This window comes from Tamandua tetradactyla, chromosome 1 (assembly GCF_023851605.1).
Source record: "Tamandua tetradactyla isolate mTamTet1 chromosome 1, mTamTet1.pri, whole genome shotgun sequence".
Classification (NCBI taxonomy): Eukaryota; Metazoa; Chordata; class Mammalia; order Pilosa; family Myrmecophagidae; genus Tamandua; species Tamandua tetradactyla.
In genome coordinates, this window is record NC_135327.1 from 207,461,117 (window position 1) to 207,486,457 (window position 25,341).

Genomic DNA, 25,341 nt, shown 5'->3' on the forward strand with positions numbered 1-25,341 from the left:
GAATATTAATACTTACTCGGGTAAATGGGCTGGGGAAGGAGATCGTTCATATGTTGCTGATACAGCACAAGAAACTGGCACTGAAGGCTCTCTGGGGATTACTGCAGGAATAGTGTTTGTACTTGCATCCACATTGAGGTTCTAAAAATAATTTAAAAGAACATATAATATGGTAAAGAAGAATAGGTCAGGTTTTTTCCCCCCATTTTATAAGGAGTTAATAACTCTGAAATTGTTGAGAAGTTTAAGATTTAAAATAATTTATAAGACATGTCAAATTTATTATGATTGTTATTGTAAAATACAAATCTGGGAAACCACTCAACCTCCAAGGTTAAAAATAGGAATGATAACTACCTACCAAGATGAAAAAGATTAAACATTTCAAATGAATTTATAGTCTAAAGACTCAGTGGCAAAATCCAACTCAAACTCTGCCCAAGAACAGAGAAATTATAGTATCCACTGTAGTAGTTCTGTACCAGGGCTGTAGAATGGTACCTTTTACCAAACTCCAGATGCCACAGGGTTTCTGATTCCTCAGATATGGGGTGCAGTGGACAAGGTGGTGGTGGTAATATTTATATTCGGAAAAAGGTACATAAGTGATTCTGACATACAGCCAAGGTTGAAGATTGTCGGTATAAGGGAGGCAAGCTAACATGTCACTGTTCAACAAGCTGTTCCTGGACACTTATGGATGGCTAAGAATTGGATGCACTTTCCAGAGTTTTCAAAAAACAAATCCTGGCAATAGAACAAATTCTTCCTGCAACTCATTAACTACATTAAAATCCAGCATGAGTATTGGAAACTAAAATATCCCTTTTAGTTCTGCAAGTCAAGATTAGAATTATAATCACTGTAAGAGGAGTGGAAAGGAACCAATTTGGTAGACTTCACCAAAACCTATCAATATTACAGTAAAATTACTGTAAGGCTTCTTGCTACTCATGCCACATAGATGACTAAAAATTATACTATTTCTGGTATACTTCAGGTTTTTGTTTCATTGCACTGGTATGTAAAATAGGCAGGTCCTTAATAGCAACAATAAAAATGCAATTAATTTTTTGATGAGAAAAAGAATCTGTACAGCACATCATGGCATGTTTTTTTGTTTTTTTTAAATACCTTTATAGCAAGGTTAAAATTAGGAGACTGTGAACTTTGACATTACAGTCCTAGGTTCAACTCTGATTTTACCACTCAAAATCTACATGGCCTTTGGGCAGCGCACTGGTGGCTCAGCAGCAGAATTCTCACCTGCCATGCCAGAGACCCAGGTTTGATTCCCAGTGCCTGCCCATGTGGAAAAAAAAAATCTGCATGGCCTTTTCAAATCATTTACCCTCCCAAAGCCTCATCTGCAAAATGAAAGTAATATCTCCTTCATAGGATTTCTCTGAATATTAAAAAAATAAAAATATTGTGGGGCAGAGTTCTTGCCTGCTGTGCCGGAGACCCAGGTTTGATTTCCGGTGTTTGCCCATGCAAAAAAAAAAAAAAAAAAAAAAAAAAAAAAAATATATATATATATATATATATATATATATATATATGTATATAAATAAATAAAATAATGTGTATAAAGAGCTTGGCAAAGTGCCTGGCACAAAATCAGTGCTTAGCAATTATTAGACTTGTCATCTGTATCTTACCCTTTCTTTTGATGATCCTATTATCAAGCTAGATAGCCTGTTTTCAAATAAGTCCTCTGTCTTCAAATTGCCTGCAGCTCCAGGCAAAGGAGGAAAGTTGGACAACCCTAATTCAAAGCTGGGGGATGGAGGCTTTGGTGGCGTTGGAGACTGAGTTTGACTCCTCTGTAACAAAAACAATATGCCATAAAGTTAAGACAAATGTAAAAAGTCATTATTGTACTAAGATATATAACAGAGGGGTATGGTAAATTCGGCTTCTAAAATTGTCTGACTTTTACATCTATCTGAGAAAAAATATCTTTAAACAAGCAATGGACACCTGATTGAAGGTCATTTATTAGATAAACAATGATCTAGAACAGAACTGTAAAATGGAAATCTCAAGACTACTGATAGTTATATATATGTCATAAAATATATTAATAAAATACAAATACATTGTTCATAGACCTTCTTTCAGAAGATCAAGATAATGTGCTTTCCCAGTCCACAAGAGAACTAACAGAAACTGGGTACGAAACAGGTGTGCACACTGATGGTAGCATAGTGAAAGCTAAAATTAAGGAAGAAAGTATAAAATAACTTAAACCCAGCTTGACAAAAATTAGAAATAGACTGAGTCTAAAGAATAACCTCATTCATCAATAGACAATAGTTTTATATTATTACAACATAATCTAATTAACAAACCTATAGCTGTAATCTAAGTCATAAAGGAAACATTAAAGAAATACATATACCCCTCTCTACTGCCTACCACCTATGGTAAGAAATTTTTACAGTAATTCCCAATAAAGAAATAATTTAACAAACAAAAAAAGGGGGGGGGAGGAGGCTTTAGTTATCTGAAAATTAACTTATTGAAACATTTATTTTAAACAATTAAGTAAAAAGTGATGTATTAGATAACAGATTCTTAGTCTGACTTCAAGAAAGTAAACTCAGCATATTATTATCAGAATGTAATTTATAAGTCAAAGTTCTCAGGAGAAAGACAATAAAAATAAAGAAATTTTTATTGAAAAATACCAATCAACTTGCTTCAACAAACTGGAAGTTATTATGTAAACAGTCAGTTCCTAAGTTGAAGGATACACACAAAAAAAAAACAAACAGAAAAGGGATATGAGTTTATATTTAAGTATTTTTTAAGGTTGGGAATGATGAGCTACTTTGACTAGAAAGCAATGCCAACACTTTTCAGAAATTAATACCTGTAGGAAGATTATTCCCTATTTAACTGAAATGTAGAAAAAATCTGTGAAAATTCAAATGCAGAAGGTTGAAGGATAAAAATGGATCCAAGTAGACAAAAATTTCAGGTATTCTGCCTGTTTCCATCACTTGAAAAGAAAAACTCGTTTGAAATCCTCATTTCACATCTTAACCTAAATTGAAAATTAATTCTTGCGTTTGATTAGTATAAATTAAATTTAACTATCTTGTTAAAGGGTCATATGCTTTATGTACTCACTGTAAACTTGTCCTCTCTTTTCTTCCGATAGCCAAAAGAATTTTTCCTAGTGGAGCGGAAAGCAACAAACTGTTAATTTTTTCCCACTTGGAAAATTTTTCATTGAGCACATGTATATGAACAAATATTCAAAGAAAAACATCAGTTCCGTTTTTATTACTTTGCAATCTTTCAAAGATGACTTTGACTCTAAAATTCCAAACCTTCTGTTTTATAAGCAAAACAAAATGTATGGTAAAAGGACTAACACTGATGCCTATATAAATAAATAAAAGAAAGAAGAAACTTATTGAAATAATTTACTGAATAGTTATTAAGAATTTTTATGATATGAGTATTTGGATATCCATTCCGTTAAAATGGCAAGATACATAAAACTGGATACCAAAATACATAAATGGATTGTTAAAAAAATTATAAAAATTTATCATATGCATGTTTGCTTATCAACATTTAAAAGACCCAAAATAACTTACTCCATCCTTTATTAATCCTTTTATATCTTATACTACTACCACTTCAAAGGCTTATACTTTACCACTAAAATCATACAAGAATTTCTAAACTTCAAGAACTTTCTATACCTTTTGCCAGTTTTATCAACAGTGTTCTAGATTTCTAACATTCAAAAAAGATTAGACCTATTTGCAAGCAGCAATGCCATGGCATCCACTGTATATTAAAACAAAAAAACAACACATTAATTGGCTACTTCATGCCAGGCCCTGAGGACACTATGATGGCAAAGACCCTTTTAATTGCCCTTGAGGGGCTTACATGCTCTAACAATTCACCTATTAATTTCAATTTATGATTTTTATTTTATTTATCACTGTCATTTCAACTGAATGCAAAGAATCCCCTGCAATCTTATATAATGTATAAACAGGAAAAGAATTAAGAATAATGTTGACTTATCCCTTCATTTTACAGACAACTCAACTCTATAGTCTGGTCCAAGATGGAATAACTAATTAGAAGGACGAACTCAGATATCTGAACTTCTCTGCCAAATAGGGATACTATATGGTGCCTCTGGCTAGTGTCTACAGAAGAAGCACAGTGCAAACCTTTTAAGATTGTGGAGCAAAGCTACGCTCTCTTTGTAGATAACTATTCTCCTTTTGAGAAATAGCTCTTGGCTTTCTAGTGGACCGCAACAGAGACTAAAAACCTGACTATAGGATAAAAATCCACCATAAGACTTGAACTACCCATCATGAACTGGATACTAAATCATAAAGCTGGCCATATATAATATCAATCCATCATCAACAGAAATATCTACAAGAAATTGGGATCTTCTTATAGAAGAAAAAACACAGGTCTGGAAGACACATATAACCTGCATAAACAGATAGCTCAGGCTTCTGATGCATCATTGGTTCTTTGCTCTCAATTCAAATCTCTGGCCTCCTTACCATCTAACTAAGGAGAAAAAAAATTCTAGATCTTGATACAGATGATTTTGCACAATATGCTTGGTAGCTGCAGCATTACACATCAATCAGAAGTGCTTCTGAAAATCGGTGGTGAAGGACAACCTTCCCAACAGACAGAACTTCAAATAATATACTTCGTCCAGACTCCAAAACAGCTGAAAGTGTGGATTTACAGTGATTCATGAGCAAGGGAGCTAAAATTCTGGCCGATGAGAGACCTACAAAGAAAAGGACTGAAAGAATGATGACAAGGAGATCTTGAGAAGACATATGTCCTTCTTGTAAAGAAATAGAGCATGAAAATATTTGTGTTGCATGTGACTGTTTGCCTAAAGCATGCATTAAAGAAAAGACCTTCAATAGTCAGGTGAAAAGATGATATGTTTAGTCTCTTTTCCAGTTACTCCCAGGTATATAGTAGCCACCATAATATGATGAAGCTATGCATGGGCTCAACAACATGGGCTTCCCTTCACTACCAACCACAATTCTTAAATAAAAGTAAGGAGTATATATTACTAGAACAAAAATTTAAAACAAAGCAGGACTGTACAACACAGAGAACTAACTCTACTGTAAATGATGAACTATACGTAACAATACAATTATAAAAATGTTCTTTCATGAATTGTTAACACATGTATCACACTAATGCAAGGTGTCAATAATAAGGCAGTATATGGGAACTCTGCAATTTATGTACATGTATGTAATTTTCTGTAAACCTGTAGTTTCTCGAATTAAAAAAAAATAATTAAAAAATTAAGAAATGTGTTATGGATTGAATCACACCTCCTACCCCCACACCCAAAGACACACTCAAGTCGTAACCCCTGGTCCTGTGGTTGTGAACCATTTGTAAATAGGAACTCTGAAGATGTTAATTGTTAAGGTGAAGCCAAAATGAATCAGAGTGGGCCTTAATAAAGTATGAATTCCTACAAGCAAAGGATTTTGAACACAGTAGTAGGAGACAGTCAGGAAGAAGAAAGTCTCCTGATGGAGGCAGAGACTTGAGTTAGATTGTCCGCAGTCAAGCCACCACCAGAATGCTACAGACTTCAGAGAAAGCATGGTTCTGCCAATTCACTGACTTTGGACTTCTGGCTTCCAAAATTTTAAGACAATATATTCCCATCATCTAAGCCAATGAGTACATGGTACTATGGTGGGTAGAGCTACGTACACCAGAAAAAACACATGCCCTTAAATGTAATCCATTTCTGTGGTTGTGAACCCGTCTTAAGTAGGACCTTTTGATGAGGTTACTTCAGTTGAGGTATGACCCAACTCAGAATTAGTCTTAATCCTCTTACTAGAGTCCTTTATATGCAGAATGAAATTCAGGCAGAAAAAGAAAAAGCCACAGAAGCAGCAGCCAGAAAGTGAACACCAATGGAACCTGGAAGAGGAGAACCCAGGACCAAGGATCACGGGGAGCTCCAAGAACACCAGTTTTGAGAAGAAATCATTGGCCTGATACTCCATTTTGGAATTCTCCTAGCCTAAAACAGTGAGCCAATAAAATTCCATTGTTTTAGTCTGTCCATTGCAAGGCATTTGCTTGAGCAGCAAAGGTTATTTAAAACAGGTACTTTGTTACAGATTATTTAGCGGGGAGCATGACTCTCTTGTTGGGGAGGAAGCAAGAGTGTCTTTGTTTGTACAAAATTTGCATCCTGTTAGGCAAAAGCATAAACTTGGTATTGTTTAGGAGTGCGAATATTTGCTGAAGGATATATAAGGAGCTTGTGTAGCCAAACAGGTAGGTCATACTGGTTATTAAGATATTCTCTCAACTTCAAACCCATCCTTTTATACTACTTTGTGATGCTGTGGACATGATTCTGCAAACATTCTTCCTTTGCTAGGAAACTTCTTGTTAAAATTTTATCAAAATGAAGTGTTAAGAGACTGGAAAGCAGGAGGTAAAAGGGAACTTGGTCCTCCTTATTTACATGTTCTTTCTGTCATTGTCCATCTGGAAATTGTCCTTTGCTCAGGAACAGCTGACTTCAGAATGCAATTTTTCTACACTGTCAAAACAAAACTCATTTTGACTCCTCAGAAATACCCCTACCTTAGACATTTTGGGTCCCAGCTTTGCAGGGATCCTCCTCTAAGCTTCAAGGTTCTAAAACCTTTATCTCCATAGACCTAAGGCTGACAGATACTTTTTGTAGCTACTACTTCTGTATAACCTTGGTGGTCTCCTTCCACTTTTCAGTCCTCCAATACCTATTAAGCCAATTTTTAAAATAAAATTTTCTTTAAAAATAACTGGTGGGGATTTTGTTTTTTGGCTAGTATATTAGTACTAAATCATACTGCCTTCAGCCATCCCGATTCTGTCTTGTAAACATAAAGAGACATAACAAATGTTGATTTAATAACTATAGATTTGCTTCACTGCTTCGAATAGATTCCTCTTTATATTTAACACTCCATAACTACATTGAGAGCACATATTGTACCGAAAAGAAAGAAAGGGATCAACATTTCTGCAGCTTTGGTACGGTAAGACATTGTGCTATACGTAAGTCTGGAAAAATTAGAAATGTTTTCATTTAAACCTTTCAAGGTAGATGTAAAAAAAAAAAAGCTGAGATAGGTTAAGCAACTCAGTAGATATTTGTTAGTGGGGGATTTTCTCCCTGACAGTCCTTATCAAACCCCTTGACTCATCTTTTCCAATCTCCTCTCTAATGGAGGTATAAATAGATAGAAAAACAGCAACAAAGAAACAAGCCAACTGTATCAAAGGAAAATGTGAGAAGGAAATGGTATAATAATATTCTATTTTTACAATGCAAGGTAACAAGAACAGGCATTGAGGAATCAAAGGTGTTAAGAGTACCAGACCAAGGATGAAAATATGTGAAACTTATAAAGCCTAGAGATTACTCCCTGTTACAGGCAGGGAACAGAAAAGAAGTACAGGGAAATTGGAGGGTTAAGGTTATAAAAAATAAGATATGACTAGGCACACAAAATGTAAAGAGCCTGATGAAGGCCAAGCTCCAAAATCTCTACAAATAATGACTGAACTAAAATATCTCAAATTTCACCTACAAGCACTCATTTTTAACAATTTCATATTACAAAATAGATGAAATCATTTAAATCACTGCTCTCAAAATAGTCAAAGCATATCCAAACATATTAAGGATTAGAAAATATTAATAGTTTTTAATAGGCACATAGTACCTATTCTACAAAACATTTAGATAACTCACCTTCCTCTACCTAAGCCAGGAGATGATTCAAGACTACTCTGTTCTACTCGCCCAGTTCCAATATCTCTCTTGGCATAATTTGAAGGGTTTTGTATTCGTGTCCTAGTTTGACCTGTTTGCCTTGTTTGAGTGCTCCGAACACCATTAATTAATCGATCAGCAGTGAAGTTAAATATTGAAGGACTTTCTAATAATCCAGGTCCTCTCTCTGCACTAGGAATTGTATGGCGTAGATGTGATTTACTAGGATTCCTGTAAATAAAATTTTTGTATATGCACAGTTATAAAATCATCAAGGCATTACATACTGAGCATGCTCATACAGTAACTAAAAAAAGCTAAAATGTGCTTTCTAGTTAATGAAGTCCAAACAATGTTATTTAGAATAGCTAATTCATCGTAATCTGATAATGCAACTCTATAAAGTGTCAAAGCTCTGTTTAGTAATTTTTAAGTCCATATCCAAATTCAAAAGCATGCATGCACAGCTGCAAGTGGCCCCAGAAATCTTGTTTGAAGTGATTTTATTTCTTATGTAAGCAACTACTGCATGGATTTTAGTGTTAAACCTTTATAGAATGTAAATTTCTCTCTATAATGAACATTACTAGATAGTTAAATATATCATTACAGGTAGTCAGAAGCAGCCAACTATATTTTAGTAAATCTGATGTTTTTATGATTAGGATTATCAGAGTTTAAGAAAGTTTTAAAAAATATATATGCAATGTAGCAGTGACCTCCTTATCATAACATATTGGGAAAATAAACTTGAAATTCATAAGCATTTTAATCACTTAAAGAACTTGCCTGCTTCTAGGAGGATACTGTCTGAGTGAAGTCAGAGGAGATGCTGCAGGTTTGAAGGTTGGAGACGTAAACCCATTTATAAATCCAGTATTTGGAAATGGAGTTACCTAAGTTCATTAAAAAAACACACAAACCAAAAAATAGACTTCAATTTGTTCAATGTGATTGTATTCTTCGGTAACTTAGGTCATTTATCTTTTCAGAGAATGTTACATTTCATTTTATGTTTAAAAATATTCAAAGATTGAAAAAACATTTTATGACATTATTATGAATGATTATTATTTACTGAGTACTCATAAATGCGAGGGAGGTATAAGGGCTTTTTCTGCATTATTTCAGTTACTACTCACAACAATTCAACAAAAGAAACATTTTCACAGATGGAAGTAACAGCTGAGAGAAAAGAAACTTGTTCAGGATCACATAAGTAGTACATACTTGAACACAGGTATTGTCACTTTCAAAACATTTGTCTGGAAAAGTTCAACTGCTTAAACTAATGATACTAATAATACTCCCTCTATTACCGATGAGAATGAAGGAGTATTTTATTCCCGATGATTTTAATAAAATACAATCTTAGGAACAATTATGCTACTAACTTGGCTCTGTTTCATAATCACAGCCTTTAAGAGTACAATTTTTAGCTCTTACCTCCATACAAGTCTTGTTTTTTAAATCGTTAATATTAGTTTCTCATGTGACAATTTAAGATGATATACAGCATACAAATATACTGACATAAGATTCAGAAGAAAATTAGAGGGCCGCAGAGCCCTTAATATTTTTAATTTTTTAAGATTCTATCTTCCAAGCGCAGAATTTTAAATATAAACCAACTGCTTAAAAAATCAAGTACATACAATAACAGGGCAAAATAGTGCTGAAGCTGTTCTTTCTTTCTTTCTTTCTTTTTAAATTAAGTGAACACACAATTGCTTTCTGTACTCTGTATATGTGGTTTTGAATATACTTGCTGTATATATGCCATTCCTTAATGGTGTCAAGATTTTACTACTTGGTACTTACAATCCCAAGCCTAAATTTTTACTAAATTGATGGAGACATATACAGGACCTTCTTTGTTTGGGAAGGGGAAAAAGAAAAAGAAAAAAGCAATTTCCCATAAGTAAAGCTAATTGAAGGCTATAATAGAATAAGGGTATTAAAAACAGTTCAAGACCAAAATAATATCATTTCATTAAAAAAAATTAAAGCAACAAAAAGATGCATTTCTAATTCACTAAATGAGAAACTCTATAATCTGTAAGAATTAAGAATCTACTTAAAGACAACTATATAACTATATAGCTTTTACAATGTAATGTGATTGTGGAAACCTTGGGTCTAATGCTCTTTTTATCCAGGGTATATATAGACAGATGAGTAAAAAAATAAGGATTAAAAAGTAAATAAATAATAGGGGGTGATAAACAGTAAAAATTTGGGTAGATTGAAATACTGGTGGTCAATGAGAGGGAGGGGTAAGGGACTTGGGATGTAGGAGTTTTTTCTTTCTATTTCTTTTTCTGGAGTTACGCAAATGTTCTAAAAACAATCATGGCGAGGAATACACAACTATGTGATGATACTGTGAGCCATTGATTCCATAATATAGTTGGACTGTATATGGATGCCTTAAAAAAAACTTAAAAAAAGAACTACTTAAAAAGAGAATCAATCACACCAGAAGAGGCATTTAATTCAGAACTAGAATTAGAAAATTACAAATCATGATAAGACCAATCAAGAATAATCACATTTGTATACTGTTCACATTTGTATACTGTGTATACTTCACATTTGTACTGTTACACATAGAATTATTGGTACTTTGAGCAATTTTGCTTCAAAATAATCTAAAATAATAACTTGCTCAGAATTAACATGCAACATCTTTCCATTTCTGTACATAAAGACACAACACGTTTTAGAGCAAATAAAAGGTGACAGAGGTGATTTATCTTCTCATACCCAAATTGGGATCAATTGTCAGAAACAGCTATGTAACATAAAAGAGAAATCAAGGCCAGTTAATTTATCCAGGGTTCCTATAAAGGGATAAATATGATTAGAGTAGTAACCTACTTCAGGAAGAACTCAAAAGGACAAGCATGGCAGTTATTTGAATTTGGAGATTATTCAACAGCATTATGGACTGTATTTTCTATTAAGGTTCTTTTATGATATATTTTTGGGAGGGGAAATATATGGAAATGGGCACATTTTTACAGAATGTAGTAAATATTTCAAAAAGTAGTGTGTTTTCCTACCATTAGGATTCACCAAAACAGAAACAGTTATGAACTTATTTCTTAGTTGAATTCTTAGTTCTTTGAATTTTATATGAAGCATTCTTTTAATGCAGGGAGGGGTTCTAGACTTTTGTGGAGGCAGTGATGGAGTGGTATAGGGAAGGGTGTGTGATCCTATTGGAGATTCTTTACTGGATTATCACAAAAGACTAAGCCATTTCTCTGCCTTCATACTGCTACAAAAGCTGTTTTCTAACTGGAGCCTAGAAACATTAGATGACTTTTCATAACCCCCAGGTTAAAACTCCAACTACCTCATTTTACAATTTGGCTCTGATAGAAACTGTGACCTCACCACCCCATTTCTGGGCCTCAAATCTATGCTTTAGCTTAGAAATACTCACTACTTACTGCATAATCATACCATTGTGCTTTTGTGCATGCTGTTTATTCTCATGACACTTCCTTGTCTTTGATCCCTTCTGGTAAAACTCATACTTAATCTAAAAAGTTCAACTTAGATGATGACATAACATCTTATAAAATCCCTAATCACTATGCTTCATGCTATTTTGTATATATCTATAATTTTGCAATTACTGCATACTTGATATATTTATCTTTTCCAGATGTGAGCTTTTTTATGGATAGGAACCTTCATTTATCTTTATATAAATCCTGTGTTTGCAAAGTAAGTTTCATAAACCAATTTAAAATTAAGGCAACAAGGAAAAAAATCTACATATATAGACAGACAAGTCCTTAAATTCTAATGACTTTTCATTCTGAGACCTCAATTTCAAAGATACTCGTATCAGTATCCCTGATTTTCTTGCATACCAGCCCATCAAACTTATACTCATTCCTAACCACCTAATCTTTCTAGCATCTACAGCAGCATAGCTAGAGAAAAATAACTGGACCCATGCCATATTTATGAATTCCAATAAGAGACCTCTAACACTTGTCAAAATCTCTAAAACTTTCAATAATGTCAACCAACTCTAGGTTGGTGTGAAGATTAAAGTTTGTAAAAACAGTATATATGTCTTCTCTTTTTTCCCTGACTGTTAAAAATCTATTTAAATACTTTTTTCCTTTAAAAAGGTCCCCCAATTCACTTCCAGTAAGAACTTGTATTTTTCTTTGTGTTCACAACAGTTCTTATAATATTTTGAGTTTTACTAAGGATTACACAGTTTAGGAAAGGGAAATGCTAGATAGGAAGGGAGATAAACTAGGGAAAGAATTAAGATCACAGTATTTTAAAGTTTTTATAAATGTAGCTCCATATTTATTGCCAAAAAAAAAAAAGCAACACTATATAACTTGACGACTGTTCTACTATGGCAAACTGAAACATAAGGCTTTCTTATTAGGCTAACATTCTTAGTGAAGAGTAAAAAATATAAATATAAATTCTGTTAAATAAATTCTAAGTTAAAAAAAAAAGGACTTACCAAGGATGGATCAATGTAGCTTGGTGGTGTTGACCATGTCTGTGGGGTAATTAAGCTGTAGAGAGGAAACTGTTGTTGGGGACTATATACTGGAGGTAAATAAAATGATGTTGTATAACGCTGCTGTGTATAAAGGTTCATATCCAGAGGTCTAAATCCATTCTTTGGCAAAAATGTGTTTATAGCTATTGCCTTTGCTTTTATTCGTGCCTGTTTGAAAATATTAAATTTCTGTTAGAATAATTAGGGATATTTATTTGAAAATAAAAGTACAACCAGTGGTCCTACTTACCTTGATTGGCTTTCCTTGGAAAGTTTTGACTTCTTCTCGTAGGTATTTGTAAGCCTAAGGGTAAAATCATTCAAAATAACATTCTATGAACCTTATAAGTAAGATGAACTGACAGTTAATTCAATAACTTAAACAAGGAATTGTGATCAATAGCTCAAACAGTGATTTTTAACCTTTGGGACAAAGATCCCATAAAAGAATCTCTAACCAAAATTCCCATAAACATTTCAATATAATTTTTAAAAGTTTTTAATTTCACTTAGCCTAAAATTTTCAAGGTTCATCCATGCTACAGAGTGTATCAGAATTTCATTCATTCTTTTTTTTTTTTTTTTTTTTACTTATTATTTTAAAGCTTTAACACATAAAAGTAATAAACCACCGGTCAAACTGACGGGGCAGAAAGAAGGGCGGAGAAAGAGAGAGGGAGAGAGACAGACAGAGAGAGAGACAGACAGACAGAGAAAGAGAGAGTGACAGAGACAGAGAGACAAAGAAAGATAAAGGGAGACAGAGAGACAGAGAGAGGGGGAGGGGGGGAGGGAGAGAAGAGAGAGAGAGAGAGAGAGAGAGAGAGAGAGAGAGACAGAGACAGAGCTTATTCATTTTTATGACAATAATAATTCATTTCACGGATCTACCCATATTTTGTTTATCCATTCATCTGCTGATGGACATGGGTTGCTTCTACCTTTTGGCCACTGTGAATAATATTGTTATGAACCCTGGTGTGTAAGTTATCTGTTTCAATTTTCTGGGTTATATGTGTAGGAAGAGAATTGTTGGGACATATGGTAATTATATGTTTAACTTTTTGAGGAACCAGCAAACTGTTTTCCACAGTGGCTGTATTATTTTACATTCTTCCCAGCAAAGCAGGAGAGTTCCAATTTCTCTACATCCTTGCCAATACTTATTTTGGGTTTCTTTTCTTTTCCTTTTTTTTTTGGTTAATAGGCATTTAGTAGGTGTAAAGTGGTATCTCATTGTGGTTTTAATTTGCATCTCCCTAATGCCTACTATGCTAAGCATACTTTCATGTGCTTCCAGGCCATGTGTATATGTTCTGTGGAGAAATATCTATTCAGATTTTTTGCCCATTTCTTTATTCAAGAAACATTCAAGTATTCACAGATACACTATTCAAGCATACACAAATACAATAAATCTTCTAAGGACCTAGGGTAAAAATTCTAACCTAGGGAAAAATAATGAATACTGAATTCCCAGGAAAATTCCTATTTGAAATTTGTATTATATAGTTCAGAAAAGGAAATACTAGGCAGGAAGGGAGATGAGCTGAGGGAAAGATTAGTTCACAATACTGAAGTTATTATATAGTTTCTTAATCTTCTCCCAACTAAATCTAAATTCCACAATTAGAAGGTTCTGCACAAGTTGATTTAATCTCATCCAATACATTTACCATGTCAGGATAGCTTACATCATGTTCTACAAACATGGTTCTTATTTTCCATTCACTTGTTCCTAATTCCTCTCTTTTCACTTCCACCCAAAGAAAACCTCTCTTTCAATTTTTTTTCTGTCTCCTGAACCCCCAATATAGCATTAAGCTATTTAGCAGTTTGCAAAATACTGACATTCTTTCATGCATGCAAATTTTTTTTCGTCAAACAAGATTCTTCCTTTAAGGGCATGGGAACTCTCTCAGCCCCTGTAATCTGCTCCTAAGAGCTTATTTCCCAATACCTTTAAGACATGACATGCAATGATGCTCAGTGGAAGATTAAGGCTAGGTACAAATTTCCCAAGATACTTCTCAAATATTAAAGCCATTCTCAGTTAAAATGTTAAAACCATAGCTGATTTCCTAAGTTCCTTAGAATGTCTTTGGAAATTGTCTTAAAATGTCCTTTAAAATGTCATGTTCTTTTTATATTGCTACAAAAACTGTCTACACAAATATATCAATTTAAATTCTGCAATTTGATTTCCTCTGTACTTTATGTTCAAACTTAATACCATGATGCACCATTAATCTTAATGCTTAAATTTAATCCCATTATGTACTTCTAATAAAATATGGGTTAAAACACATACTTCATAGGGTGGTGGTGGAGTGAGCTTACCTGTTGTGCATCAGCTTCTGTTTCAAATGTAATAAACCAATTATCATTATAGGCAAATTCACAGTTTATGAATTTCGGTAAATTGTCTCCTTTAAATAGTGCTTCTACTTCCTACAGGAAATAAGAGAGGTTATAAATTAATTCTTAATGATGCAATCTTTTGTCCTCATCAAAAAAAAAAAAAAAAAAAAGCACCCTCTTAAGGGCCATTATTTTTAAACGAAGACTTTAACATACTACGATTGACCAGTAAATCTCTCTAGAAAAATGCTAAGAGTTTCATAGGGCTTCCAGAACAAAGGCTACATTAGTATGAGATGAAAATTACACAACTTGGCAGCTTACTACAAAAATACTATTAAGCTAAATCAGCGTGAAAACATTGTATCATTTTGTCACTAGGCAAATAGGTATACAACTTTAAAAAACTGGAGTTTTGCTGTCAGCCATGATGGAATTAAAAGGGACCAGATTTACCCTCCCAAACAACTAAAAACAACCCTCCCAAACAACTAAAAACAACATATACGATTTAAGAAATATTGGTTTTCAAACACAGGCATCAGGTAGTGTGGGACAGTAACTGCAGAGAGAGGGAACATGAATAATGTGAGTCCTATGATTCCTCATTTTACCTGGGGGTTTCTAGGCTGTAACTAGTATAACAATCTTGTAGTGGAAAGAAAAGCTTATTCCTTGCCTCTGGGAAAATCCTATCTAAATTATTACAAAGAAATTACAAACACTTTTAAATTTTTCTAACCACTGACAAGTACTTAATTACATTTAAAGAACCTTCTGAAAACGTGCATGTAGTTCTAAGCCCCAGTAGAAGTACTCTTTGTTACAGTCCTTGGTAAATTATTATTCTTATCCTTTTCATGTTCATTTAGTTTTGGACCATTTAGTTTAAGGAGGATGAACACAGGTCCAGGTGAAAAGTTGAGGAGGCGGAGTAAGGAGTTCAGGGAGGCCAAGGTGGCTAGAGTTCTCAAGGTAGGGTTTTGGAGAATAGACAGCTACATAACAAATGAGTTCCAGAGATCTGCAGAAGGGTGGCCCTTAGCTCTTTTGAGTACTGATCAGAGCATGCATGCAAGAAAACTACCTAATGCTGGGAAACAACCACTTGCAACAATTAGAGGGAACAATCTCCAGAATTTACACAGGGCCAGGAATAGTTTGTCTTCCCACTAGCCAGAGCAGAAAATTCCCATAACTGATAGAACAGAGAAGAGCACTCAGAAGAGTGCTGCCTCAGTAGTGAGGAAAAATAAGTCTTTGAGTAAAGACTGCTCTGCTCCCACCTTACAAGTATACTTTAAGGATCAAACTAGATCCAAGTAACCTAAACTGTGCCTCAAACCAAAGCTCAAGAATATTTATAGGATCATAAAATATTCAGTACTCAAAAAGGTAAAATAAAAAATGTCTGGCATCCAATAAAAAATTACTATGTATGCAAAGAAGCAGAAAAACACGAATCATAATGAGTGAAAAAATCATCAAAAAGACACAGGAATGATACAGATGATAGAACTGGTAGTTAAGGACATTAAGATAATTAATAAACGAATATTCCATATGTTCAAGAAGGTAAAGACTAAGCAAGCTCAAAAGAGACATGGAAGATCAAACAGAAAAGAGCCACAGCAAACTGGAGATGAAACACACAATGTCTGAAATGGAAAATACACTAAATGGGATGAAAATCAATTAAATACTTTCAGAAGACCTCAATTAATCCAAAAGAAAGGAAGAATAAGGAAAGAGAACAAAAAAAATAAGAGACAAACAGAAAACAAACAGCAAAATTTAAGCTCAACAACATCAATAATCACTTAAATTGTAAAAGTTCTTAGACACCTCGATTAAAAGGCAGGTTTCAGACTGGATAAGAAAAGCAAGCAAGACCCAACCGTAGGCTGCTTATAAGAAACCCACTTTAAATACAAAGACACAAATAGGTTAAATGTAAATGCGTAGAATATTTTAAAACATCAACTGTGTGAGACCAAAGGGACAGATGCTTATTTGGTACAAAATTTATATTTTGGGTAGGGCATTACCTAATTTAACCTGTATGGTCAGTTCAGTTGAACACCTTAAGTACATGGAATCTTGAATAGGGCATGAGATTTTGTTGGTTTGTCCAGGTTAGTGTGATACCCTGATACATCCCAGAGTAATCTGGGCAGTGAATAAAGAAGTATTTGTAAAGTCTCCTTGGGGGACTGCAGAGAAAAGAGGACATATTTAACTTTCCCATTTGGAGAATCTCTGATAGTCTCACACGCAGTGGGGACAACCAAATCAAGAGGCTGAGTGCTCGATCTTGGGGATCAACCCTATGAAACTTATTCCTGCAAAGGAATTATACTTATAACTATACCTATGAGTCACCCCCAGAGAACCTCTTGTGTTGCTCAGATGTGGCTCCTCTCTAAGCCAATTTGGCAGGTGAATTCACTGCCCTCCCTTCTATGTGGGCTATGACTCCCAGGGGTGTAAATCTCCCTGGCAATGTGGAACAGAACTCCTGAAATGAGCCGGGATCCAGCATCATGGGATCGAGAAGGTCTTCTAAACCAAAGGGGGGAAGAGAGAAATGAGACAAAATAAAGTTTCAGTGGCTGAGAAGTTTGAAACAGTTGAGAAGTTATCCTGGAGGTTGTTCTTATGCATTATATAGATATCCCTTTTTAGTGAATAGGGTTTTGGAGTGGCTGGAGGCAAGTACCTGAAACTGTTGAGCTGTGTTCCAGTAGCCTTGATTTGTGGAGATGATTGTACAAAGGTATAATTTCACAATGTGACTATGCAAGCCACTGATTGTATGAACTGTATGTGTGTGGAGCTATGTCAATAAAAATATTTTTTTAAAAAGTAAATGCATAGAAAAAGACAATAGTGAAAGGAATTCTGAAATGTACTTTATCATGAGAAAAAGTAGAGTCTAGAGCAAAAGCAGTATTAGGGAAAAGTAGGGTCCTTTCATAAAAATTATCAAACATACCTCAAAAATCACTAAAGGAATTAATTAAACAAATGAACTACAAAATTGTTCCTAGGCATTTTAAAGTCTTATTTTGTTGGGTAATCGCTGGTAAGTGCTTAGTGTTTATAAGTGAAAACAAACACATCAATTTAGTATTACCTTTAAAGTCAATAATACTTTAATGTCATTAGATTACCAAAGTTTTTTTAAAAATATTTTTTATTGTGAAATATAACATACACACACACACAAAAGCAATAAATTTAAAGTACACTGTAATAAGCAATTATACAGCAGAATTCAAAGTGTGGTATGGGTTACAGTTTCACAATTTCAGATTTTTCCTTCTAGCTATTCTAAAACACCGGAGACTAAAAGAAAAATCAATATAATAACTCAGTAGTAATACTCATTTGTTAAGTCCTAACTTATGTTTTAACTCCTTCTTCTTTAATCCTTCTCCCAATTTTTAGGAATATTTAGGCCATGCCCATTCTAACTTTTTTTCATGTTGGAAAAGGGTGTTGACAATATGGGATAGGGTTTCAGGACTCATCTGGCCTAGGAACCATGTGGAAGTTATAGGTTTCTGAAAAGCAAACTTAGTGTGTGCAACTTTAATAGAATCTCTGATAGAGCCCTGGGTGTTCTTTAGGTTAACAGGAATGACACTGGTTGGGGATTAGGAAAATGGCAATTAGCAAAACCTAGCTGAAGTTTGTATAAGAGTAGCCTCCAAAATAGCCTCTCAACTCTATTTGAACTCTCTTAGCTACTGATACCTTATTTAATCACATTTCTTTTCTGCCTGTTAGGAAAGCATTGTTGATCCCACAGAGCTCATTCCTGAGACGTCATGTCCCATGTAGCGGGGAGGGTAATAATTTTACTTGCAGAGTTCGGTTTAGAGACAGAGAGAGAGGCCATATCTGGGCAACAAAAGAGGCTGTTCTGGAAGTAACTCTTAGGCATAATTGTAGGTAGGCTTAGCTACTCTGCAACAAAAATAAGTTTCTTAAGAGCAAGCAAGCTCAAGATCTAGGGCATAAAAAATATAAAAAATAATAAATATAAAAATAAAAATAGGGCGGGCCATGGTGGCTCAGCAGGTAGAGTTCTTGCCTGCCATGTCGGAGACCTGGGTTTGATTCCTGGGACCTGCCCATGCAAAAGAAAAAAAATAATAATAATAAGCTGTGGGTGGGTCATAGTGTCTCAGCAGGCAGACTTCTTGCCTGCCATGTTGGAGACCGGGTTTGTTTCACAGTTGCCTGCCAATGCAAAAAAAAAAAAAAGTAAAAAGTAGTAAGTCGTGAACAAAGAGAAGGGATAGGAGGGTGACCCAGGCAGCAATTCGACAATGCAGCTGACCTAGGAGAGCCTTCTGTACCACACAGAGCAGCCTTGGTTGCAGAAGCCAAGGAACTGACATGCAGAAGGCTGGAGCCAGGTGTGGAGGTGTGCAGCCCACAGGAGTGCTTGGATAGGTGGCTGGGACTGGGAAGCAATCCAGGCTGTATTCCTTGGGTGTGCTGCCCTCATCAGCACAGCCCCGTGACCCACGTCTCATCCCATACTCTATGCACCCAAACTCCATCACCTGCTCCCATTCCCCGTACTCCAGGCACCCCCACCCCACCACCTCCAGTGCATGCACCTGCCCCCCACCCCCACCCCAAGAGCAGCCCAACCCACCTCTCCTGCACCCCTCCAGAGCACTGCCTACCCCTCCCTGTTCCCTGTAGGCTGTTGCCAGCACATAAAGGCTGCAGGCACTGACCTCCATACCTAGGCTACCCCTGTCCCCTGCCCATAGTATTGCACAGCTTTACTCCACCTGCCCCCCAACCCGAGCTCTGGGCATTCATTTATGGCACTCCCAGGCCCACGCATGTGCACGGGCCCCCAATCACACAATTCAAGCTCTGGGAATCTCACTTTATAGCAGTCCTAGAACCGCGCATGCGCGCAACCCTCAGTCACACTTCTGAGCTCTGTGAAAGTGATGACCTGTGCAGCCATGTCACATCTGTCCCTAATCCACGAAGGCTTAATGCCAACCTGCTACCACAGTTCTACACATATGTGCACAGAGGGGCCCGTGCCTCAGACAAGTACACACGAGGGTTATGTTCCCCAGACCGGTGCATGCACACAGGTATATCCTCCCTAGCTGCTGGGCGTCCATGTTCACAAGCATCACTGTAACATCCCCAACCTGCACCTATACCTGCCCTGTAACAAATCACTGCACTGAGTACCCCACCTGTGCCTTGGTCCCTGCTCTACAACCATGCCAAATACAAAGACATTAGACTACTGAAAGAAATCAACTTCCAAAGTAAATCAATCAAGATATTTATATGCTGCAAAGGCAGCAGAAGATCACTATGCACATCACAATGCAGACAGATACAGCCCTGTCTAATCACCAAATTAAAACACCAGAGGAGACACAGACATTGGAACAACTAATCAAAGATGTTAATACAAATCTACTTAATAAAATAAGTGGGATAGCAAATGACATAAAGGAGATCAAGAAGACAGTAGAAGAGCATAAAGAGGAATTCGAAAGAATAAATAGAAAAATAGCAAATATCACAGACATTAAAGACTCTGTTGACCAAATAAAAAACATACCAGAGGCACACAACACAAGATTTGAAGAGACAGAAGAAAGAATAAGTAATACAGGACAGGATAATTGACTTTGAAGACTCAAAACAGCAAATGGCAAAATAAAGATGGAAAAAATTGAACTGGAACTCAGGGAAATGATAGGCAAAACAAAGCATACAAATATAAGAATCATTAGTGTCCCAAAAAGAGAAGAGAGGAGTAAAGGGAAAGGAAGAGTAGTCAAGGATATAAAGGGAGAAAATTTCCCAACCCTCATAAAGGACATAAATATACAAGTCAAAGAAGCCCAAAGAACTCCACAGAATAAATCCAAACAGGTCTTCCCCAAGGCACATACTAATCAGTCTGTCAAATGTTGAAAAGAGCAGAAAATCCTGAAAGCAGCAAGAGAAAAACAATCTATTACATACCAGGGAAACCAAATAAGACTGAGGTTCAGACTACTCAACTAATACCCTGGAGGTGAGAAGGTAGTAGTGTGATATATTCAAGATTCTGAAAGAGAAAGACTTCTAGCCAAGAATTTTGTACCCAGCCAAATTGTCCTTCAAAACTGAGGGAGGGATTAAAGTTTTCACAGACAAACAAGTCCTGAAAGAATTTGTCATCAAGAGACTGGCCCTATAAGAAATACTAAAAGGAGTTCTGCTGGCTGAATTTAAAAAAAAAAAAAAAAAAAAAAAAAAAAAAAGACAAGAGAGGGATGTCTGGAGGAGGGTAAAGAACTGAAGAGTACCACTACAGGTAATTTAAAGACTACAAAGAGAAAGAGGGAAAAGAATATATAGATCTGACAAAAAAAAAATAAGATGGTGAATTCAAGAAACACATTTTCAGTAATAACAGAATGTTAACAGACTAAACTTACCAATTAAAAGATACAGATTGGCAGAAGTGATTAAGAAACACAATCCAGCTATATGCTACTTACAAGAGACTCATTTTAGACACAATGATACAAACAGATTGAAAGTGAAAGGATGGAAAAAGATTTTCCACGCAAGTTGTAACCAAAATAAAGTAGAAGTAGCTATACTAATATTGGACAAAATAGACTTTAAATATAAAGACATCATAAGAGAAAAAGATGGATACTATATACTAATTAAAGAGTCAGTTCACAATCATAAATGCTTATGCTCCCAATCAAGGAACTCCAAAGTACATGAGACAGACATAGGCAAAACTGAAGGGAGCAATAGATGTTTCAACAATAATAGTAGGAGATTTCAATTCACCACTCCCCTCTATAGATAGAACAACCAGACAGAGAACAACAAGGAAATAGAGAAGTTAAATAACTTGATAAATGAATTAGACCTAACACACATATATAAGTCATAGCACCCAAAGCACAAGGATATACATTCTTCTCTAGCACTCATGGAACATTCTCCAGGACAGATCGTATACTGGGGCACAAAACAGGTCTTTATAAGCTTAAAATCACTGAAATTATTCAAAGCACCTTCTGTGATCACAATGGGATGAAGTGGACCTCAAAGAACAAGAACATTCTCAAATATATTGGTGATTAAATAACACACTCTTAAACAACCAGCGGTTCAAGGAAGAGATTGCTAGAGAAATCAGTAGCTATCTGGAGATGAATGAAAATGAGAATACAACTTACCAGAACTTATGAGATGTGGCAAAGGCTGGGCTGTGAGGGAAATTTATTGCCCTAAATGCCTATAAAAACAAGAAAGAGCAAAAATTGGGGACTTAACAGCGCATCTGAAGGAACTTGAAAAAGAACAGCAAACTAACCTCAAAGCAAATAGAAGAAGAGAATTATCAAAGATTAAAGCAGAGATAAATGAATGGGAGAACAAAAGAACAATACAAAGAATCAATAAAACCAAAAGTTGGTTCTCTGAGAAAATCAATAAAACTGATGGGCCACTAGCAAGACTGACAAAGAAAAAGAGAGGATGCAAATAAACAAAATCAGAAATGACAAGGGGTGCGTTACCATAGACCCTGAAGAAATAAAAGAGATCACAAGAGGATAGTATGAACAACTATACACCAACAAACTACACCACTTGGATGAACTGGAGACACACAAACAAGCTACAATGACTCCAGAAGAAATAGAAGATTTCAACAAACTAATCACAAGTAAAGAGAGTCTATCAGTCATCAAAAATCTTCCTACAAAGAAAAGCCCAGGGCCAGATGGCTTTATAGGGAAATTTTAACAAACATTCCATAAAGAAGTAACACCAATTCTCCTCAAACTTTTCTAAAAAACTGAAGAAAAAGGAGCTCTACCGAACTCGTTTTATGAAGCTAATATCATTTTAATACCAAAACTGGGTAAAGCTGCTATAAGAAAGAAAAACTACAGGCCAATCTCCCTAATGAACATAGATGCAAAAATTCTCAATAAAATACTAGCAAATTGAATCCAACAGCACATTAAAAGAATTATACACCATGACTAAGTCGGATTTATACCAAGAATGCAAGGATGGTTCAACACAAGCACATTAACAAATTGAAAGGGAAAAATCACACAATCACCTTGATTGATGCTGAAAAAGCATTTGACAAAATTCAGCATCCTTTTCTCTTAAAAACATTCCAAAAGATAGGAATCAAAGTTAACTACTTCAATATAATAAAAAGGAATATATGAAAAACTGATAGCCAGCAACGTATTCAATGGAGAAAGACTGAAAGCTGCCCCCTAAGATCAGAAAGACAAGGATGCCACTGTCACCACTATTATTCAACATTGTGCTAGAAGTTATAGCTAGAGCAATCAGGCAGGACAAAGAAATAAAAGGCACCCAAATTGGAAAGAATAAGTGAAACTCTCATTATTTGCACATAATATGATACTATAGATAGAAGATCCTGAGAAATCTACAGCAAAGTTACTCGAGCTAATAAAATCAGCAAGGTGGCAGGATATAAATTAATGTGGAAAAATCAGTAACATTTCTATATACAAACAAGAACGTAGTTGAGGAGTTAGTTAAGGAAAAAAGTCCATTCAGAATAGAAACTAAAAGAATCAAGTACTTAAGAATGAACTTAGCTAGAGCCATAAAGGACTTGTACAGAGAAAACTATATAACATTGCTTAAAGAAATCAAAGGAGATCTAAATAGGTGGAAAGACATTACCTGCTCATGGATAGGAAGGCTGAATATAGTTAAGATGTCAATTCTCTCCAAATTATCTACAGATTCAAGACAGTACCAATCAAAATTCCAACAACCTACACTGAAGATTTGGAAAAGTTAACTACCAAATTCATCTGAAAGGGAAAGAGACCCCGAACAGTTAAAGCATCCTAAAAAAGAAGAACGAAGTGGGAGGATTAACATACCCTAACTTTTACACCATAAAGCTTCTAGAAGAAAATGTAGGGAAACATCTTCAAGACCTAGTAATAGGAGGTAGCTTCCTAAACTTTATGCCCAAAGCACAAGCAACAAAAGAAAAAACAGGTACTCCTCAAAAAACTGCTCAAAATCAAATGTTTCTGCACATCAAAAGACTTTGTCAAAAAGGTGAAGAGGCAGCCAACTCAATGGGAGAAAGTATTTGGAAAATATCACATCAGACAAAGGTTTAATTTCCTGTATATACAAAGAAATTATACAACTCAACAACAAAAGAACAAACAACTCAATTATAAAATGGGCTAAATATGTGAATAGGCATTTTTCTGAAGGACAAATACAGATGGCTCAAAAGCACATGAAGAGATGCTCATTTTCACTGACTATAAAAGAAATTCATATCAAAACTACAATGAGATACCTCCTCATCCCTCATCCCATATAAGAATGGCTGCTATTAAACCAACAGGAAACTATAAATGTTGGCGAGGATGTGGAGAAAATGGGACTCTTATGCACTGCTGGTGAGAAGGTATAATGGTGCAGCCACTATGGAAGACTGTTTGGCAGTTTCTTAGGAAACTAAATATCGAGTTTCCCTATGACCCAGCAGTAGCACTACTTGGTATATACCCAGAAGAGCTGAAAGCAACGACACAGACATTTGCACACCAACGTTCACCACACCATTATTCACAATCACCAAAAGATGGATACAAAGCAAATGTCCACCAAGAGATGAGTGGATCAACAAAATGTGGTGGGGTGTGTGTGTGTGTGTATATATGATGAAATATTATGCATCAGTAAGACAAAATGACGTCCTGAAGCAGATGACAAGACAGATGAGCCTTGAGGACATAATGCTGAATGAAGTTAGCCAGACACAAAAGGATAGATACTGTATGATTCCACTTTTATGACCAGCATAAAAGTATAATCAGAGGCTTATAATACAGAATATAAGGGACTTAGAGATACACAGAAGCTAGAGGTGGGTGAACTGTTAACTAATGAGGTTGAACTCCAATGTAAGGGAATAGAAACAAGTGAAGGTGGTTCTCTAGTGGGTCTACAAGTAATATTATCACACTGAAGATGAACAAGATTGAAAAGGGTTATACAGACCTACATGTCCCACTGATTAACAGTAGAAATATGAATTAGTTTTTGCAAGAATTACTTCAAAGATACGATTCCTGTATAAAGAATGTTTAAATCCAGGGTACAGGGGAAAACTGCTATTGTATGCTATGAGCTATATTCAAAAGGAAACCACCAGCACTACCAAAGAAAAAGCCGAGGTAAATAATGGGGAGAGGGACAAGACTTAAGAGGAGGTTTAGGTCTCCTATTTGGTGAGGGTATGCTTAATGGTTTTCTTTCTCTTGGGAACAATGAGAATCACCTAAAATTGAGAATGTTGTTGGACTGTGGACTCTGGGCCCTCTACATGATGCCCAATGAATGCAGGTGGCTGAAGGATGCACTGATAGAGAAGTAGATCGATGAACGATGGTGTATACTTATGTAAGCTTTTAGAGCAGATACATTAAGTCTGGAATGGTGATTATTATTTCTGGATTTTGAGAGGTATTTTTATATATATAACCTG

At 35.4% G+C, this 25,341-nt stretch overlaps 1 protein-coding gene across 13 annotated transcripts in view; it reads right to left on the minus strand.

Moving 5' to 3' along the window:
• The window catches only part of LARP4B (La ribonucleoprotein 4B), a 115,274-nt gene that overhangs the window by 5,686 nt on the left and 84,247 nt on the right, over positions 1 to 25,341 (minus strand). For 11 of the 13 annotated variants that reach the window (XM_077151717.1, XM_077151702.1, XM_077151719.1 and 8 more), the window contains 8 exons: positions 14,727 to 14,837; positions 12,637 to 12,690; positions 12,345 to 12,554; positions 8,627 to 8,733; positions 7,817 to 8,068; positions 3,139 to 3,184; positions 1,662 to 1,826; positions 17 to 141 (listed from right to left, as the gene is read on the minus strand). In XM_077151717.1, coding sequence (XP_077007832.1) covers positions 17 to 141; positions 1,662 to 1,826; positions 3,139 to 3,184; positions 7,817 to 8,068; positions 8,627 to 8,733; positions 12,345 to 12,554; positions 12,637 to 12,690; positions 14,727 to 14,837 — 1,070 coding nt within the window. The remainder of the gene's footprint in view (positions 1 to 16; positions 142 to 1,661; positions 1,827 to 3,138; positions 3,185 to 7,816; positions 8,069 to 8,626; positions 8,734 to 12,344; positions 12,555 to 12,636; positions 12,691 to 14,726; positions 14,838 to 25,341) is intronic. The other 2 variants (XM_077151725.1, XM_077151696.1) reach the window with 1 other exon arrangement.